Source organism: Rattus rattus, chromosome 4 (genome assembly GCF_011064425.1).
Source record: "Rattus rattus isolate New Zealand chromosome 4, Rrattus_CSIRO_v1, whole genome shotgun sequence".
NCBI classification, from domain to species: domain Eukaryota; kingdom Metazoa; phylum Chordata; class Mammalia; order Rodentia; family Muridae; genus Rattus; species Rattus rattus.
Window position 1 is genome coordinate 84,346,162 of NC_046157.1, and position 19,853 is coordinate 84,366,014.

General features: G+C 53.3%; 2 protein-coding genes across 2 annotated transcripts; one reads left to right on the forward strand and one right to left on the reverse strand.

Moving 5' to 3' along the window:
- The first annotated feature begins 171 nt into the window (after positions 1-171).
- Tmem151b (transmembrane protein 151B) lies at positions 172-5,458 on the forward strand. The gene is made up of 3 exons (XM_032900667.1): positions 172-474; positions 2,584-3,024; positions 3,739-5,458. Exons 1-3 carry the CDS (start codon positions 358-360, stop codon positions 4,864-4,866), a joined length of 1,686 nt encoding a protein of 561 aa, XP_032756558.1. The 5' UTR covers positions 172-357; the 3' UTR covers positions 4,867-5,458.
- Positions 5,459-7,654: 2,196 nt separating this feature from the next.
- On the reverse strand, positions 7,655-17,185 carry Tcte1 (t-complex-associated-testis-expressed 1). The gene is made up of 4 exons (XM_032900668.1): positions 16,750-17,185; positions 15,048-15,616; positions 10,167-10,616; positions 7,655-9,130 (listed from the first exon to the last, which is right to left on the reverse strand). The coding sequence occupies exons 1-4, from the start codon at positions 17,012-17,014 to the stop codon at positions 8,924-8,926; spliced, it is 1,491 nt and encodes a 496-aa protein (XP_032756559.1). The 5' UTR covers positions 17,015-17,185; the 3' UTR covers positions 7,655-8,923.
- Between the last annotated feature and the right edge of the window lie 2,668 nt (positions 17,186-19,853).

Genomic DNA, 19,853 nt, shown 5'->3' on the forward strand with positions numbered 1-19,853 from the left:
GCTGGGGGCGGGGCTCTGCTGCACTGGGAGGAAGAGGGGGGGCGCGCTGGCTCCAGCTCGGCTCAGACAAAAGGCGGCGGCGGGAGCGGGCGGGAGGCGGAGCGGCGCCGCGAGGGCCTCAAGGTGACACCCGCCCCCGGCCCCGGCCCCCCCAGCCCGGCCCCTTCAGCCCGCCCTCCCACCCATCCCCCATCTCCGGCCTCCCCCGTGCCCTTTCTAGGCCCCCTCCCCCCGGCGGGGGGTGGGGAGCAGAGAGGGCCCCGCCCCTCGCGCCCCCTCCTCAGGGCCAGCGCAGGATGCCCCCGGCCCCTGGCAGCCCCCCGGGAGGTCCTGAGCTCGACGCGCCCCCTCTACGCCATGTCCCCCCCTGGCTCGGCCGCGGGAGAGAGCGCCGGCGGCGGCGGCGGCGGCGGCGGCTCTGGGGTCCCGGAGGAGCCCATGGCAGCGGCGGACGAGGGCCCCGCCCGAGAGGAGGTGAGAGCCGGCGGCCCCCGGTTCCCCCGCACGACCGCGACCTGGCCCCCATCCCCCGCACCTCGCGCGGTCCCCGCCGGTTCCGCCGCAGAGCGGCCGGCGCCCCGCACCCCGAGCCGGTCGCTGCAGCCGCAGTCCAGCACCACTGCCCCGACCTGGCTGCCCGCGCAGTCCGCTGTGGCGAGGAAGGGGCCGCGTCGGGGGCGGGGCTCAGGGGGTCCTGGGCAGGGGGAGGGGCCCTGGGCGGAGCCTCGCAGACCCCGGGCTTAGCAGCGAAGGGCTAGGCCGGCCGCCGGGTGAGGATGGTGGGCGGCATCCCACCTTGAAGGCTAGGAGGGAGAATTGGAAGTGCTCCGAGGCAAGAAGAATGCGTTGTGGGGAAGCGATGGTGTCACCCTAGCTGGGATTATAGGAAGATCAGACGGGTACAGAAGCCATAGCCCCTGGGGTCACCGGGAGTGTGTGTGTAAGGGGGCTGCTGCTCACCTCTCTCAATGCCTGATGGTCCCCCTAGGGGGCACTAAGCTTAAGGATTTCTGAGTCAGTACTATGCATGTACCTTGCGAGGGTCCTACTTGAGTCTTTTGAAAACGGGAGACAAAGAAACTAAGGGAAGTACCAGAAGCCCTCCGTCCCAACCTCCCATCCACATTGGTGCACTCCATGCATATTACACGGGGGCTGGAGAGTGGGGATGGACTTGCCGGTAGCCCCTTTCGGTTGTACTCACACTGGGACAAGCACATGACCAGGTGGGCACACAGGTGCACCTATGCGCCCGGCTTCCAAAGGCACAGCTCCGGGAAGGCAAGGGTACCCTCCCTGCCTTGTAGGTACTCTCTGTATTGTTTCCTGTTCTTCCTACCTATGCACAGAAATCTAGGACCTCTGCTGTTAACTGTACACTTGGTTTCCACTGCTTTATCCCTTTCTGGTGGTCCCTAGGTCAGGCATGAAGAATTAAAGGGGCCAGTCAGCACTGCAGCAGAAGGTTGTGTTTGTGTGTGTGTGTGTGTGTGTGTGTGCACATGCGTGTGCAACAATGCAGAAAGTGTGAGAAGACAGGCTATTTGAACAATCGAACTCAACCCTCATTGATTATGTGCCTGCTGGGTGTCACTTAGGAGGCAAAGAGAACGAGACGCTGGCCCTGCCCTCAGGAGCACTCCATCTGGTGGAGAACTAGACATGTAAACAACTCAGAAGGTGCCAAGTGCTTTTAACAGACTGGCCCTGGAGAATATCAAACATTAGTGACAAAAGCTGGGGCTTCCAATATCTTCCTTTCCTGTAGTCCACCTCCCCCCCCCCATCTTCTCTCCTCACCCACAGACCTCTGTCCCTTTGGACTGTTTTGTGGGAAGGTGCGAAGGTGCCCCAGCCCCTCTTCCCCATCCTAGAACAGAGAGGAAGAATGTGTTTACTGGGAAGAGGGGGTGTGAATAGAAGGAAGACTCACAGAAGGAAACAGGGGAGGTGAATGGGATAAGGTTAAACCTCTACTCCAGAGGTAGTGTTAGATTGTCTGTAACGGAGAGGTGAGCCAAAGAGAATGGTTTCGCTGGAACCCAGGGCTGACAGTATCTCCAAGAGGTCAGGGCCCCACCTAGTAAGTGGGGAGATATGTCAGTGGGTCCCTCCCTGCTCTCCTGGGACCCCCTGGAAAAGGTCTGGGCTGAGGACCTACCTTCGCTAATGCCTGTTTGTCTATTCCTTTTTTCCCCATCCACCGCTTCTCTCGCTTCATCGCCATCTTTGTGTCTGTCTTTGGACTCTTTCTGGATATCATCCTATCCATCTGGTCCTCCACTTCTGATCTCTCTCTTTCTCTCTCTGCCTCTTGTGGTCTCTCTCTCTCTCTCTCTCTCTCTCTCTCTCTCTCTCTCTCTCTCTCTTTCTCTTTGTGTGTACTCTTCTGTGTTGGCATTCTGGTCACCTTTTGTCATGGTTCTGTCTGGGACACTTCTGTGTTTATCTCTGGTCACTGGCTCCCATCTCTGTCTTCTTCCTGCTACATTCCTGTCTACGACCCTGGCACTGGCCTACTGTCTCTCAATCCCTGTGTTCATCATCGCCTCTGTGCCGGGTCCTGTCTCCTCGTCTGAGCAGCAGCGTCCCATCCAGCCCTCTTTCACCAAATCTCTCTGCCGTGAGTCTCACTGGAAGTGCCTCCTGCTCTCACTGCTCATGTACGGCTGCCTGGGGGCAGTGGCTTGGTGCCACGTCACCACAGTGACCCGCCTCACCTTCAGCAGCGCCTACCAGGGCAACAGCCTCATGTATCATGACAGCCCTTGCTCCAACGGCTATGTCTACATCCCCCTGGCCTTCCTGCTCATGCTGTACGCCGTCTACCTGGTGGAGTGTTGGCACTGCCAAGCCCGCCACGAGCTGCAGCACCGAGTGGATGTGAACAGCGTTCAGGAGCGTGTGGGACGCATGCAGCAGGCCACCCCCTGCATCTGGTGGAAGGCCATCAGCTATCACTATGTCCGACGAACTCGACAGGTCACCCGATACCGCAATGGAGATGCCTACACGACCACCCAGGTGAGAAGTGTGGGTGAGCGTGGGCTGTTCAAGACAGGAAGGTTGCTTGGGTTTCTCTCTGCTTTTGAGGGAGCTCGGGACAGCAGTGAGCCCCCATGCTTATCCAGTAGTGACAACCAACACCAACAGAACCGAGCTCTAGGCACTTACAGATTTAAAACCATTTACTTAATTCTTTACAGCAAACCTATGAAGTGGCTATACCCCCATTTTATTTTAAAGAGTGGTAAAGACAAAACCCATCCAAGGTCATACAGGAGATAAGGAGGACGGGACGTTAGCTCAGCTGGCCGGCTCCTGGGTTGGAGTCTGTTTAGTGCTTCATGCCTGCAGATGACTTCACCTGTATCTGCTTAACTGTTCGGTAAAGTAATTATTACCGAGTACTTATTCTCAGCTACGGAGACCTCAGCTCAGACTGGCCTGAGGCTACTTTTACTTGGCAGAGGTAGACTTAAAGTCAGGTTTCTGGGTCTCAGGCCAAGACTATTAGAGGAGGTGGTTGTGCGTGGTACAGGGTTTTCAGGGCAATCCCACTGGGGTTGGGAGCGGAAGGGGGAGGAGTTGGTGATGATGATGATGATGATGATGATGATGATGATGATGGTGACGGAGGAGGAGGAGATGATCTCAGGTATAAGGACCTCGGTCTGTGTTGGGATGGACAGACAAAAGCCGCGGTATGCTCCCCCTTGCGACTCCAACCTCCTGCAGGTCTACCACGAGCGGGTCAACACACACGTGGCGGAAGCCGAGTTCGACTACGCGCGCTGTGGGGTCCGGGATGTGTCCAAGGCGCTGGTGGGGCTGGAGGGCGCGCCGGCCACCCGGTTGCGCTTCACCAAGTGCTTCAGTTTCGCCAGTGTGGAGGCTGAGAACGCGTACCTGTGCCAGCGCGCGCGCTTCTTCGCCGAGAACGAGGGCTTGGATGACTACATGGAGGCTCGAGAGGGCATGCATCTCAAGAACGTGGACTTTCGCGAGTTCATGGTGGCTTTCCCCGACCCGGCTCGGCCACCTTGGTACGCCTGCTCGTCGGCCTTCTGGGCGGCAGCCCTGCTCACACTATCGTGGCCGCTGCGCGTGCTGGCCGAGTACCGCACAGCATATGCGCACTACCACGTGGAGAAGCTCTTCGGTCTGGAGGGACCGGGCTCCGCCAGCAGCGCGGGTGGCGGCCTGAGTCCCAGCGACGAGCTGCTGCCCCCGCTCACGCATCGCCTGCCGCGGGTCAACACGGTGGACAGCACGGAGCTCGAGTGGCACATCCGTTCCAATCAGCAGCTGGTACCCAGCTACTCGGAGGTGTTGCTCATGGACCTAGTCGAGCTGGGCTCGCGCTGCGGCGGGCCAGGGGGTGGCTTCGTGCCCAGGTGTCGCTACGGAGGGGTTGGTGGCCCGGGCGCGGCGGGCGTGACCCCGCACTGGCGGAGCTGCGAGCACTGTCAGCGAGCGGTCAGCAGCTCGTCCATCTTCTCGCGCAGCGCGCTGAGTATCTGCGCCAGCCCGCGGGCCGCCCAGGGCCCCGGAGCGAGTGCGGGGTGCGGGGGCAGCCGCTTCTCACTCAGCCGCCTCTATGGTTCCCGGCGCAGCTGCCTGTGGCGCAGCCGGAGCGGGAGTGTCAACGAGGCGAGCTGCCCCACGGAGCAGACGCGTCTGTCGAGCCAGGCCAGCATGCGGGACAACGAGGACGACGACGACGAGGAGGAGGCTGGGCCACCACCGCCCTACCACGACGCCCTCTGCTTCCCTGTCCTCATTGTCCATCGGCAGGAGGGGTGTCTGGGCCACAGCCACCGGTCGCTGCACCGCCATGGCTCCTGCGTGGAGACCTCACTGTGACCTCCCGCCTTTGGAGGGAGCCTGTGCCGTTCTCCCTCCTGCCTCTCCTTGTGTTGTGCTCTCTGTGTGTAGCAGAGGAAGGCAGGATGGTGGTTAAGGCCAGGCAGGGGGTATGAGAGAAGGCGGGAGGTGAGGGGGCACACTCAGACGAGACCTCAGTGATCTGAGACTGCTTCCCTGTACACAGACGGAGGATGGGAGATTGGCAGCTCTCTAAGAATCCCATCCACTGGGGCAGAGGTGGTTCTCTTCCAGGCCACACCCAGTTCCTGCGGGGACACCTCCTTTTCCATTCACACTCGAGATTTCCCTCCCAGGCTTTCATCGAGTCTTGACTGTTAGTATGTTGTGGGACCCGTTTCTGGCTTCCCCACCAAGGGAACCATCATGGTGAGCAGCAGGAAAAGCATTTGGGGCTTTTTTTTTTTTTTTTTTTTTTTTTTGCCCAGGCCCCCCGTGGAGAGGGGCGGTGGTTTGGTGGAGAGCAGCAGAGCTGGCTTCCAACCAGCTACTGTGTTCACAGGGGGGCCCTGCCAGTATTGCTCTCCACACCTTGAAAGAGTTCTGGCGTCTAGGCGCTGCGGCTGAGAAAGCTCTGTTGTTTGTTTCATTGAGCCCCAGAGCTCCAGTCCTGGAGGGACTTTTCATCACATCAATGACGTCACTCACCTCGGGGCTTACTGGCTCTGAAGAGCTGTTGTCAGGGTACAGGGCAAGGGAAGGAAAGCTGGGAGGACACTGCGGGCTCTTTCTGGAAAAGACTCAGCCTCCCATCCATCAGCTGCTTCCTCCCCTGGGTTCTGGGTAGATGCTTCCATGAAGGAGGCTAAGGCGCCATCCTGGAGGCCCTCATTAAAGGCAGCCAGGGTGAGTGACCCAGTGGACAGAGCTTGAGACACATCTTGATGTCGAGAGACCTCAGGAGCAGAGTTAGTAATGGTGGGTAGACTGAAACTAGCCCTGAAGGTGTGGTGACAGGGCGTGCTGTAGCTTTTTCTCGTGCAGACGCTTAAGAAGAAAGGTGCCCCTCACGCACGCCTCCGTAGAGCTGAGTCCTTCACAAGCCCTAGCTAGAGAGATACTCATTTCCAGTGGCAGGAGTTCCGTTTTTGCCAGACCCTCCACTTCTTCCTATCCCATGAGTTGAAGCTCTAGGTCTTCAGAGGGGCACCATGCCACAGCCCCAGGGCACCAGCCCTTTGTCCTGTCCCTTCGAAGCTTTGACACCAACTTTGCTCTCCCATTCCCTATACTCCCTTGCCTCCTCCATTCCGGTGTGCTTCCTTGTGCATGTCTGTGTTTGGCCCCTCGCTCTCCCAGCTGCCCTGGCTGACGTTTTCCCAGCAGACTTAGTACCCAGGGATTGGGCTCACATCCATCCAATCTTGCTCCCTCTGCTTCTTGCTTTGCCTTCCTCATCAGATCTCCACCTTTTTGGCTTCCCCTCTTCCTCCTGGCTGTGCCAGTCCTATGCCAACCAATGGAAGTGGCCCCTACCTATGCACAATCTCCTCTGGCTCCCCTTCCCTTTTTCTCTGGGGGATGTGGGAAGCCCTGTTATGGGGATGCCATGGTCTAGGGCTCAAATGGAGGTTGAGCTTTCTGGTTATACAGAGATGGTTGGGTGAGGAGGGAGGGAGGGGTGTCAGAGAAGGATAGGTTCGGGCAGAAGGGATCAGCACAGTTGCCCACTGGGTTTCCTGGGCAACAGTGTCCACTGGCCTGCTAGCACTGAACCTTCCAGGACCCTGAGTTTGAGCTCCGTGTGTGTGTGTGTGTGTGTGTGTGTGTGTGAGTGTGCATGTGTGTGTGGTGTGAGGGTGTGAGTGTGTGTAAGTGTGTAAGTGTGTGTGTGCATGTGTGTGTGCATGTGTGTGTGGTGTGGGTGTGTGTGTGTAAGTGTGTAGTGTGTATGTGTGTGAGTGTGCATGTGTGTGTATGTGCGTGTATGTGTGTGTGTGTGTGCATGTGTGTATGTGTGTGTATGTGGTGTGTGTGTGTGTGGTGTGTGTGGTGTGTGTGTGTGTGGTGTGTGGTGTGTGTGTGTGTGTGTGTGTGGTGTGTGTGTGTGTGTATGTGTGTTGTGTGTGTTTGTGTGTGTTTGTTGTTGTGTGTGTGTTTGTGTGTTGTGTGTGTGTGTTGTGTTTTGTGTGTTTTATGGTGTGTGTGGTGTGTGTGTGTGGTGTGTGTTTGTGTGTGTGTGTGTGTGTGGTGTGTGTGGTGTGTGTGTGTGTGTGTGGTGTGTGTGTGTGGGGTGTGTGTGTGTGGGTGTGTGTGTGTGTGTGGTGTGGTGGTGGGGAGTGGTGTGTGTGTGTGTGGGGTGTGTGGTGGGTTGGTGGTGAGATTTCGTGGTTGTGAGTGTGTGTGTGTGTGTGTGGTGTGTGGTGTGTATAAGTGTGTGTGTGTGTACTATGTGTGTGAGGTGTGTGTGTACTATGTGTGTGTGTGAGTGTGTGTGTGTGAGTGTGTGTACTATTGGAGCACAGGTGGTGAGTGAGCTGTGGCCTCAGGCCTCAGTTCTTGGCCAGCTGGCGCCTGAATGTCTTGTTCTCATTTAGGGGCAGCTTGGCCATCTCACAGCTCCAAGGAGGGAAGGACTTGGCTCCTCCATTCTGGGTCCAGAAACCGAGCTTGACCTTGGGAGAGGAGGAGGGAAGCCCTGTTATTATTTTTGCCTGACCATTTCTGCCTAGGTCTCCTCACACGGACAGCCTCACCTCCCACACATACACACACATGCACAGACTTAGAGAGAAAGCAATTCTTTGGTCTCTTTTCTTGGTAGCTTTATTGATTGCCAGGGAAAATGAAAACCAGAAAATTAATTAATCTCTAAAATTAAACTTTACACTGAATGTTCTTGTTTCTCTAATTAGAACCTCTGCTAGCAGCTGTGGCTACACACACACACACACACACACACACACACACACACAAATATATAGACACACACACCCTCACACCTACATGTTTGCACTCTGGAACTGTCAGAGGGTGTCAGGCACAGAGGATTCTAGGTTGCCCAGACAGGCACACACATAGTCACTCCCAAGCCCTCTCTGGTGCTCTGCTCAGCTCCTGCTTGTTGCAAAGAGTCCCTGGAGTGCAGGCCCTCCTGGATTGTAGCTGCAGTCACCCATCTTTGAGGTAGAAGATGGGCTCTGGGCCACTCAGCTCAGGAGAGTTGGGAGATAAGAGTTTGAGTTAGTCAGTCAGATCCTCTCGTGAATCCATAGTCCGTAATTCCTATGGGTGTAGCCCCAGGGTGGGCAGTCATGGTGTGGAAGGGACTCATGGAGAGGGTACCTGGAAGACTGTATGTCCTGAGGAGAAGGGCTTGTGGGGTGGGCTAGGCCTGGCTGGGGAGAAGACAGGTCTCTGTCAAATTGGGTGCATCACACTGTGGCCTTTTTGTCATGGAATTCCAAGCGCAAAGATTGTACAAATCACACTGATGGATAATAAAAGTGTGGATGACTCACCGGTCTGCTCCCTCAGAGTGACACTTGCTCCCCATGCTCTCCATTCCCAGCTTGAGGGTTAGTGAGGGTGCGATCTGTACAAGTGGACTAAGCCAGGAGCCTGACGGTAGTGTCTCTGGGAGGGTGGAAGGGCAGAGGGAGACAGGCATAGCTTTGCTCTGTGTGCGCTCACGGGCGTGTGTGCGTGTGTGCGAGGTGTGTGTAGAGACTGAGATCAGGACTCAACTATCTGCTTGGTAGAAAGGGAGAGGGGTAGGGTGGGTCAAGAGGTAGATGGGGCTCATGAAGAGTTTGAGCAGGGATGGTTGTCTCATAGTCCTTTGTTGTCCCCGTTCCTGGTATGGGTCTAGTAGTGGCCATCTTCCAGGTGTGGGAGTTAGGCCACCACCATTTCATCCTTAGGCATGCCCCTTCTGTATCTCAGCATCTTCATGTATCCAAATCTGGCCACCCCTTCCAAGGAGACTCATGGTTCCCTTTCTCGATTCTTCGGAACCAGGGGCAGGCATATTAAGGGTGTGAAATGAAGGTGTGGTTGCCAGGGTGACCCATCAGCTCACTGTTCTATCCCTGTCTTAGCCTACGGAATTCTCACTATAGTTGTTAGTGGGTAAGGTGAGGTGGCCAGGACCCAGGGTCCGCTGGCGAGCAGCCTCTCGATTGTTATGTAGAACCTGGCCAATGAGGTACTCGCTCTCCTGGGCTACATCTGACAGTCGCAGGTCCAACTCCAGAATGGTCTTGTTGTCTGACATGCCTTCCAGGATCTGCTTCCCACCGTCCTGGGGAGGAGTGAGGCAGAGGGGTCATTTGGTGTCACATGAACACACTTCCATACAGGTGGGATACCTTTTGCTAAAGCCACCTGTAATCTATCTGTTCGGGACATGGACAAAAATTCCATTCTACTTGAAGAACTGTGGTGAGGGCAGACTGAGGTGACAACTTAACCTAAATGTTTTGAAAAAAAATATGGATTTGTGATAGTGATGTGGTTCTCTTCCTCCTCACATCAGTCCTGGGGACCTGAGAATAGTCAGTCTAGTGAGATGTGAGAAGAAGTTTGGAGGGGATGGAATGGCTACAATCCCAGCAGCCACGAGGCAGATCTCAGAGTTTGAGGCTAGCCTGGTCTACACAGTGAGTTCCAGGATAGCCAGGGCTACACAGTGAGACCCTGCTTTAATCAATCAATCAGGCAGTCAATCAATCGATCGATCGATCAATCAATCAATCAATCAATCAAACCACCTTCCTTTCCCTCCCAGAAACTAAGAGCCAAAGGAAAAGGAGGAACCTGGAGGTGACTCTGAGGAAAGCCCTTGTGCCTGTGCACAAGGACCAGAATTAGGATCTCCAGAACCCATGGGAGTACTGAGTAGGTAGAGTGCCCATTTGTAACTCTGGGGATGAGGGATCGAGGATCTCCAGAGCAAGCTGGCTGTCAAGATCAGTCACTTCAGAGGCTGTCTCTGGGTTTGACGGAGAGACCCTGCCTCAGCAAATAAGGTGGAAGAACCATTGAGGGTAATTTTAGATGACAACTTCGGGTCTCCACATGCATGCCCACGTGTATGCGTTCATATAGGTACACCCTCACACACGCAAAGACATGTATACATGCACGTATAGCACAGACATACAAAAAAAAATGAAAAGAAAGAAATTGGGCCCTGGAGCGCACACAGGAGAAGAACGCGCACACATGTTCTCTGCGCAGCACACCACGGTCAGCTCCTAACATTTCCCCCGCCCTGGCAACCGTCTATGTTAGTTGGACTCCACCCCATACCCACCGCTCCGGAAGCCATGACTCACCTGCCCAATGTGGTTGCAGGATAGGTTGAGGCTGATGAGCGTGGTGTTGACTGGGAGCACTTGGGAGAGGAGCGTGGCTGTGGGCTCAGACAGCTCATTGCCGCCAAGGTTCAGCACGGTGAGGCACTTGTTGGTCTCCAGGGCGTGGGCGATTGCTTGGCCACCCTCGTCCTCGATGCAGTTGAGGCGGAGGTTGAGGGAGACGAGGTTGGTGTTGTGCGCCAGGGCGTGAGCCAGTGACTGTGCACCGGACGCCCGCAGTTGATTGTTGGCCAGGTTGAGCACTCTCAGGCGACTGTGATTCAGCAGCTTGGCTGCCGCGCGTGCACCGCGGTCTCCAATGAGGTTGTGGGATAAGTCCAGCTCCTCAAGGGCTGGGTGGTCCAGCAGGCTACGGATTAGGATGCGTGCCTTATCGTCGTCCACCTTACTTCGGGTCAGTCTGAAGATCTGTGGGCAGGTGGGAGTTTTACAGCACCTGCCAGTCTGGGATAGCCTGCGCTACCTAACTGCTCTGTGCCGGTAGAGAAAGAAGATACAAGCTGGCATGAGGCTCAACACCTGGCGTTAGCCACCTGCCTGGCTTTCAGGTTGGAGGTGGAGTCACCTAATGATGTAGAATTGCTGGCAGGTGGTAGAGAGGAAGGCCATCCCCAGGTCCAGCTCAATCTCGGTTTTCTCTATTCTTTTGACCAAGAAGCTGACAGTGGAAAACTTTGCCTACGTCACTGTTACTGGCTGGTATTACAGAACCTTCCAGTATGGTGTGCCAATCCAGCTATATTTCTCTGGACAACATACTCTCTCATAATCTGTGACTACGTCGGCCTTTCTGGCTTCCAGTCTGCCCACATGCCACGGTACCTACAAGCCCCCTTTCCACTGAAGGCCACTCTTCTGTTCTGTTTTGTTTTGTCCTGGCCACTGAATAGGCTCCTCCACTGTTTTCATGATACCAACACAGATCTCCACAGCTGCCTACCACATGCCAACTGCCCCGCTTCAGGTCTCAGCCCCAGCAAGCATTGACCCTGGTCCCTGAGCCTCTTTCTGTATAACCGATGATTTTCTTGTGGACCAATTCAGGTTGAAATTGGTGCAATTTCCTCTTCAGAGACCCAGAAGCCCTCCTGTGTCCCAGCTCTGCTCCCCGCTTTGCAGTCAAGCTCTTGACAAAACTGTTCACAGCCCACTTCCTTTTCCTCACTTCCCACTCTCTCCATATCCACAGCTGCCCAGCTTCTGTTTCTAATACCCCACCCCCAGGGACCCCTCAGGTCCCTAAGGCAGTCCTGGGCTCCATCCTGTTCGGTGGCTTCCTCCTTCTATTTGAAACGTGCCCCTGTCTGGGATCTGTGACACGATGCCATGTCCTCTCTCCTATTCCTGGCAAGCTCTTCCCCCTCTAGCCCTACATGTCAAGCTTCCTTTTTCTCCCTTTGGATCTTTCTTCTATGACTCCATCCAAATGCAAGGCCACACTCAAGAAGACATGGTTCTCAAAGCTCAACTTAAGACTCTTCCCACGTCAGACTCTCCCTAGCTGTAGAGAGGACCTCTCTCTGCTCCGGGCCACCTCAAACTGGAACTCATGTTTTTAAACTCAAAATGGTCCCCCTCCTCCTCCCCCTCTTCCATTCCCTGCCTGCCAATGATTCCTACAGCATCTGGTCTCGTGAGAAGGGCCCTCGGTACGTCTGCCTCGTCCTTCCTGTCTCCATCCTCCTTACGTCACAGGGGCAGGTTACTTGACTGTGTTTCTCTCCAGATTCTCTGCTTCATCCATCTTTGCAGATACGGATGCGGTTCCAACCACCCTCACAGTGCTTGCTTACTTGCTTGCTTGTTTTGGTAGTGAGGGGGCCAGAGACACAGCTGAGAACAGAGACTCACTGGAGGACCGAGGTCAGATTGACTGGGAGCAGGCCTGCGTGGGACTGTCTTGATTGTTGGTTGATGGAGGGAGGTCTAGCCCACTGTGGGTAGCACTATCCCTAGGCACATGGTCTTGAACTGTATGAGGAAGCTAGTTAAGGGGCTGGAGAGACAACTCAGTGGACTTTAGCCTGTGCAGCCCTTGTGGCCCGGGAGTTCAGTTTCTAGTGCCCATATTGGGTGGCTCACAATAGTTAGTGACTCCAGGCCCTCTCAATGGGCATGTGGACTCATGAGCATGTACCCTCCCATTATGCATAATTTATAATAATAAGAATAAATCTAAAAAGAGAGAGAGAAAGAAGGCTAGTGGGGTAAAAGCTGTGTATGAGCCAGCCAGCAAGCAGTATCACTCCATAACTTCACGCTGGACTCCTTTGGGCTGTGGCATGAGCTCCTTGTTTGCTGGCAATGCTGCGTGGGATAACAAGCAGGCTTGCCTTCGAGTTGCTGCCTTGAATTCCTTCACTAATGGCCTTGGCATGGGAGTGTAAGTCAAACAAATCCCCCTTCCCCCCCAAAGTTGTTTTGGTGAGAGTGTTTTATCCCAGCAATAGAAAAGACACCAGAACGCTAGATTCCTGTGCAAAAGCTTGGCCCCCTCTGTGAACCTGAGAGATGTGAGGCCTTTAAGAGGTGGGGCCCTGGTGGAATTGATAGGATGTCACCCTTGGAAGAGTCTGGTGAGGCTCTCCTGGGACCCCAGGACCCAAGTTAGTTCTTGCAAGAGGGTGTGCTTGGTCTCTTGTGCACATGTCCTTTCCTTCCGGCTTTTCTGCTATTAATGCTGGCGCTGTGTGAGTCCTTCCAGCTACCAGGAGCTAAGTAGCCCTGCTTCTCCTGCTCTCCCCTTCCCTTCGTGTTCTCTCTTTCTTTTGAAAAGATCCTTGAGTATGTTGCACATGTGTGCTTTTGTGTGGGTATGTGGGTGGCTAGAAGAGGTCAGATCCCCTGGGGCTGGAGTTGATGTAAGCGCCGGGAACTGAATTAGTGTTTTGTGCAAGAGTGGTCAGTTTGTGGTCCTAACCACTAAACCACCTTTCCCCTTTCTCTGGAACAGAGTTTCCTGTAGCCCAGGCTGGTCTCCAGTTCACCATGTAGGTATGATCCTGACCTTTCGATACCCCTGCCTCCAACTCCAGACATGTAACATGTAACTCTGGACTGTAACATGTAACATGTAACATGTAATATGTAACTCCAGATGTGTAACATGTAACATGTAACTCCGGACGTGTAACATGTAACATGTAACTCCAGATGTGTAACATGTAACATGTAACATGTAACTCCATTTTTTTTTTCGGAGCTGGGGACAGAACCCAGGGCCTTGCGCTTGCTAGGCAAGCGCTCTACCACTGAGCTAAATCCCCAACTCCCATAATTCCATTTTTTAAAAAAAAATTGTATGTCTTGGTGCTGGGAACTGAATCCATGTGCTTCAGCATCTTGTCTTGTTGCTGTGACAAAATACTTGACAGATGCACGTTAAGGAAGGAGGAGGCTCTTTGGCTCACAGTTTTGAGGGCACGGTTCATCACAGCAGGGGGAGCGGCATCAAGCTGCTAGGCTTGGTGGAGAGAGGAAAGAAATGCTGTCCTCTATTCACCCGCTTTGCAGCCAGCCAGCAGCCAGCCAGCATCGGGCCCTGTCCCAGGTGCTGAAGATGCAGGGGGCGCGGGGGGGGGCAAAATTATGCCGTTTGAGCTCTGCGGATGGAGCAGTCTGATGGGATGAAAGGCACTAATGAGCAGCCATAGAAATGTGAAGCTGCAGCTAGGCGGTGGCTGCCAGATTTCACAAATAGAAACAGAACGTCCAGTTAAATTTGAATTTCAGATAAAAAAAAAAAAAAACAACCAAACCCTCAATGTTTGGCTGCGTAGCCCAAATAGTCCACGGGGCATACTCGTCTGAAGATTTCAACATAACCAGGGTGATGGTTAATGCTGCCAACTTGACAAAGCTCTAAAATAGCCTAGAAGTGAGTCTCTGGGTGTATCTCTGGGGCACTGTCTAGTTCAATGGCTAAATTACCCAGCTAAACCTTTCTTCTCCCTTGAGACAAGATTTCTCTGTGCAGCTGGCCGTCCTGGAACTCACTCTGTAGACCAGGCTGTCCTCAAACTCAGAGATCACTTGCCTCTTCCTCTTGAGTGCTGGGATTAAAGGTGTGCACCACCACTGCCCGGTTTATCTAGTTAAACTTTTGTGTGTGTGTGTGTGTGTGTGTGTGTGTGTGTGTGTGTGTGTGTGTGCATGCATGTCCTGGCTGGATAAAAGGAGAAAGCTGAGAATCCCCATTCCATGCTCTCTGCTTGGCCAATGCCTCAAGCTCCTGCCACCATGGCTCCCCCTCTGTGGTGAACCATGCCCTGAAAACTGTAACCAAATGACTGTCACCTCCCTTCAGTTGCTTTTGTCAGGGATTTTAATCACAGCCAGGAGACAAGTTAAGCGGTACAGTAGACCTGCTGTGGAGTGCGTTTTAGCTTTTCCCAGTGGCAGGGGCCAGACCCATGGCTTTGCACATGCTACAGACACTCTTTGCCTCTGAACTGCACCCCAAGCCTGGGCGTTTTTCATTTGGATCAATCCTCAGTATCACTTAGACTGGGCGTAGTGGCATCATCTGTGATGACAGCACTTGGTCATGTTTGTGTACGTAAGGCAGAGGCAGGAGGTCAGAAATTCAAGGTCATTTTCAGCTGCAATCAAGTTCTGGGCCTGCCTAAGACATGTGAGACCCTTTCTCAACAAAGTTTCAAAAGAAAAAAAAAAAACGAACCCAAATATCTAAACAATTCCCTTCTCTACTGAATGAATGCAAGGAGATGGGAGAAGATGGTGGAAGGAGAGGAAGAGTCAGGGAGAAGCAACCCCTGAGACAATGAGAAAGGAGGCAGGCGATTTGGGGGCCCGGGTGGGGGGAGCGGGCTGCGGTACCTTGAGAGTGTGACAAGCTTTGATGGTGGCTGCTAGAGAGTGGCAGTCTCGGTAGGTGAAGAGAAAGAGGTTCCACTCAAAATTCATGCCGCAGTCTTTGACGCCATACACCAGGTCCAGCTCCTCCAGGTACTTGAGGCCACCCACCAGAGCCTGCAGCTGGTAGTGGTTCTTCTCAGTCTCGTTCCCGTCGCCCTCACTGCCAGAGTCCGACTGTTCCTCTCCCTGAGGCGGGGTCGGCATCCGCACAGGTGGGAGGAACTGGTCCACGTGGATGCGGCGCACGTAGTTCCTGCAGAGGGGTACCAGGTCCAGAATCACGTTGGGGTCTGTGGTCCCTGGAATGAAGAGCTTCAGCAGGTTCTCCAGGTGTCTTTCAAAGAACATACGCTTCCAGCTGTCGCCGTGCTTGGACACGTGGCACACGGACCAGCGCTTGATGCAGCAGCGGTGCCAATAATTCTCATCCTCAATCAAGTTAGCCGTCACCGACAAAGGCAGCTCAGGGGGCAGGCTGCTCAAGACCTTCTTTTGGTGCTCTGGGAGCAGCTGCTTCAGGATGGGGTTGTCTTTGGGAAGGGAGGAAGGAAAACAGGGTCAGCCACCATGCTGGGAACGTCACAACACAGTGCCCCGGGGCTGTCTTGGAAGACCCTTTGTGATCTTGGGAACTTTGCTTTGAGAGGAGAAACGGTTTCATAAAGAGACACTCTTTGAGGTGCTCTTGCCTGCAACTAACTGGCAATTGCATTGGGCAGTCTCTGGTCTCAAGCGGACCCACCCAGAGCAGGACAGGTGGAATCTCAGGGCCAGTTCTCAACGCATCGTCCAGTCTGACTTCTGAGACGCCCAGTCAGACTTTACTCATTCATTTCAGAATTACTGTATGTATTTTAACACCTACTATGTGCCAGATGTTGCTGGGGAGAAAAAAGGAAGAAAACATGGGGCCAAAAAGATGGATCAGGGTGTAAAAAAAAAAAAAAATGCATGCTGAGCAAAATTGAATCCCACCCCAGAACTCATGCAGAGGTGGGAGGAGGGAGAGCTGACGTCATGAGTCTCTGTATGTGCACTGCATTCCATGGTGAGAGCTCTCCCCACCCCCAATACATCCTTAAAATGAAGAAGTCAGACGTGGCCCTGGCCTCCTGGAGTTCATCTAAGCTTGCTGGGGCACACATCAACATGCTATGTTAGATAGATGGCCCATTTCTCGGGAAGCCCTTGTCCCATAGAGTAGGAGAGGCCAGCTAGTTCTCTTTGGAAGGAGCTGGAGTGGAGGAAACCAGGAAGCCATTTGCATCCCAGAGGACTCTATCAGATGTGTGCGCAGGCGTCTGGGTTTTGTGTGGGTGTGCATGCACGTGTGCATGTGTGCTTGTGTGTGTGCACATGTGCGCACGCGTCTGTGTTCAGTTTGTGTGCATGTGCATGTACGTGGTGTGTGTGCGCGTGCACGCATGTGCCCGTGTGTGTGCTCGTGCGCGTGCACGTGTCTGTGTTTGGTTTGAGTGTGTGTGCATGCACGTGTGCATGTGTGTTTGTGTGTGTGTGCGCGTGCACGTGCACGTGCGTGTGCGTGTGCGTGCGTACACATGGCAGGAGACACCACTCCGCTGGGTGGGAGTAGATTTGAGAATGCTTCCAGGCTTGGGTGTGGTGGTCCCCACCTCCTCCGGCCCAGATCACGTGGACTCACTCTGGAAGTTCTTGACAATATGTTGAATGCAGAGCTCTGTAAGGAGAGGTACAATGGCCAGTGACCACTCCGGGTCCTCGGAGATGATCCTGCGCATGCGACGGACATTTGTGGTCTTGGTCTTCAGCTGACTTGGGGCAGGGCTGGTGCTAGTCTTCATGGGTCCTGGACTGGTACTACCCAAAGTAGAGACCTGGCGGGGGATGTTGAAAGTAGATTGGCTGCGAGACGAAGGGTCAGACGGTGTTGTTGAGGTTTCCTGCATGTTGACTGCCGGCAGTGAGGCAAGGGTAGGAACCTTGGCAACCTGGCAACAGGAAGCTTCTTACTGCAGGCAGGATACAGGATTGGGGGCGGGGTCCCAGCTGGAGCAAGAGGAAGAAGACAGTGTTACCTGGGGGAAATTAAATGGCACAGAGCGGTGCTTGAGGATCAGTCTCTGGAGTGGAGTAGAACCAGATGAGGATCTCGGAGACTGGCTGTGTGGCTTTGGGCAAGCGAGCAAACATCTCTGAATCCCAGATGTTGCCTGTGAAATGAGGGCAGTAGCTACCAACAGGATTATTAGAGGAGTTGATAAAATAATGTATTCTAAGGGCCACCCTGTGTACAGGAACAGCCCCAAAGTTTAGACCATAGCTGTTCAATAATTATAATCATGGCTACGTACCAGGTACTCATGTTGGATATTAACTCATTTGTCATTAAGAAAAAAAAAAACACCCTTTGGAGGTAAGAGCCCATTTTCATCTTCTTTTCTTTTCCTTTGAAGGAAAATGAAATACAGAACGGTCCCTGACTTGCCTGATGTTGCACAGCTGATACTGAACAGGAAGGAACTTAGTCTTTAAAGATTGTGTGTGTGTGTGTGTGTGTGTGTGTGTGTGTGTGTGTGCACGAGCATGCACACAGAGGCCCTGGTGCTGAAGTTACGGGCAGTTGTGAGCAGCCTGACATGGGTGCTGGGAACTGAATTCAGTCCCTCGGTGAGAACAGAACACTAAGTGCACATGACCTCTGAGCCATGTCTCCAGCCATCCATAAAGTGTGCATCTAAACTCAGTTTCTTGGGGCTGGAGGATGGCTCAGTGGTTAAGAGCACTGACTGCTCTTCCAGAGGTCCTGAGTTCAATTCCCACCAACCACATGGGGGCTCACAACCATCTGGAATGAGATCCGATGCTCTCTTCTGGTGCGTCTGAGAGCTGTAGTGTACTCATATAAATAAAATAAATAAGTAAAAAAAAAAAAGCAAAAAAAGGGGAAAAACTCATTTTTTGTGTTGCCCTAGCTGTCCTGGCATTCACTCTGTAGAGCAGGTTGGCCTCAAACTCCCAGATCCTCCTGGCTCTGCCTCTTGAGCTCTGGGATCAAAGGTGTGCACCACCAGTGCCAGGCAAATAAATAAATAAATAAACGGAAAAAAAAAAGAGGCTTTAGTAGAGTTGGGAGTATAGTTCATTGACAGAGCTCTAGACCAGGACCCCTAGCTAAAAACAAAACAAAACAAAATCCCAAACAAATAAAAACCCTACAGGAAAAGCAAAATGAACAGAACAGCAACATCTTGAAACAGGTTTAAGGTCAGTGTGGTCTACAGAGTGAGTTCCAGGATAGCCAGGGCTGCACAGAGGACACCTGTCTTCAAAAAAAAAGAAAAGAAAAAAAAAATCAAAACCCCAAACAGATGAAATTATTGTACACTTAATTCAGTGTGCCCAAACATTATTGCTGAAATGTGTAATTTGCATACAGATTTTTAAATTAAAACAAAAAACAATAAAAACCAAAAAAGTTGAAACTTATGGGTTGGGGATTTAGCTCAGTGGTAGAGCGCTTGCCTAGCAAGCACAAGGCCCTGGGTTCGGTCCCCATCTCCGAAAAGAAAAAAAAAAAAAGAAAAAGGAAAAAAAAAGTTGAAACTTAACTATCGCACTATACTCAGGAGGATACTGTTCTTTCAATTTTAAAGGGATACTGTCACCTAAATGTGTGATCCGTATAGTTTATCTTTCTATTTTGAGTTGTCATTTATATGTACATATGTGTCTGCGTAGGAGGGTGGGAGCTCATGTGGATGTCCACGGAGCCAGAAGAGCCAGCCCCCTGGAGTCGGAGTGAAGGTAAGTGTGAGCCTATCAGATAGGGGCGCAGTGAACGGGATACGGGTCCTCTAGAAGACCAATCAACAAGTACGCGTGGCTGCTGGGCCACCTTTTTAAACCTCTGCGTAAAGGCTTTGAATGGGTAAAAGCTTTGAACCGGAAGAATAGGTATGCTCAGGTCAGATCTGAGCTTATGGCCTCCATTCAGGGCGCGCGCGTGCAGTTGGGAGGAGTCAGACACACCCTCCTGGCTAGAGTGCGAACGCTGCCTCGCCTCCCTTCAGTCCCACCTGGCTCCCCCTTCCAAGTCTCCCCTCATACCAGACGGTGGCGGGCAGGCGTGGGAGGTGAGAAGGCAGCTAAATATGGGGCTAAAGACAGAAGACTGAGGATGCTGTCTGGGTCTGGGGGATCTTCTGCACATGGCCACCTCTTTGACCTCCTGCTGCAGGCACCCTACCGGTAACCTGAAGGCAGAACACGGGCGCCTGGGCCCTCTGCCCGTTGCTGGGCAGCTTCCCTTTGTGCTACACTGTGGTGTGGCCAGTGAGAAGGAGAGCCCTGCTCCAGCAACAGCATCCTTGGCAGGGGGAGGAACCAGATGGTACTCCCTAGCCTGCCAGGCAGCTCAAGGAGGAAAAAGCCTTGGGAGAGGGGCACTGTCAGCAAGATATTTATGTATTGTGTCACCCTGTATGCAAATCAAATGCAAACTCACAGACTCTGTCCGTCTTTAACTACACAATGCCTTTAATCCCAGCACTTGGAAGGCTGAGGCAGGTGGATCTCTGTGAAATTGAGACCAGTCTGGTCTATATGTATATGGTGAGTTCAGCAGGGTGCTGTCTAGATAGAGGCACCAGATGGTTTTGCATTTCTGGCTTGCTGCACAACTTATCTGGACTTGGACTTCCTCCTTACCCTTCTCTAAAATGGGATAATAATGTCTTCCTACGTAGGCGACTGTGGAGATTCCTGTCTTGAGAGCTGAGAAGTGTC

Excerpts from the sequence above, each read along its gene's own strand:
- Tmem151b (XM_032900667.1), top strand. The coding sequence starts at position 358 with ATGTCCCCCCCTGGCTCGGCCGCGGGAGAGAGCGCCGGCGGCGGCGGC. Across the intron at positions 475-2,583 it reads AGGGCCCCGCCCGAGAGGAG|CAGCGTCCCATCCAGCCCTC; the intron begins GTGAGAGCCGGC and ends TCGTCTGAGCAG. Across the intron at positions 3,025-3,738 it reads ATGCCTACACGACCACCCAG|GTCTACCACGAGCGGGTCAA; the intron begins GTGAGAAGTGTG and ends AACCTCCTGCAG.
- Tcte1 (XM_032900668.1), bottom strand. The coding sequence starts at position 17,014 with ATGCAGGAAACCTCAACAACACCGTCTGACCCTTCGTCTCGCAGCCAA. Across the intron at positions 10,617-15,047 it reads AAGCTTGTCACACTCTCAAG|ATCTTCAGACTGACCCGAAG; the intron begins GTACCGCAGCCC and ends ACCTGCCCACAG. Across the intron at positions 9,131-10,166 it reads CCTGCAACCACATTGGGCAG|GACGGTGGGAAGCAGATCCT; the intron begins GTGAGTCATGGC and ends ACTCCTCCCCAG.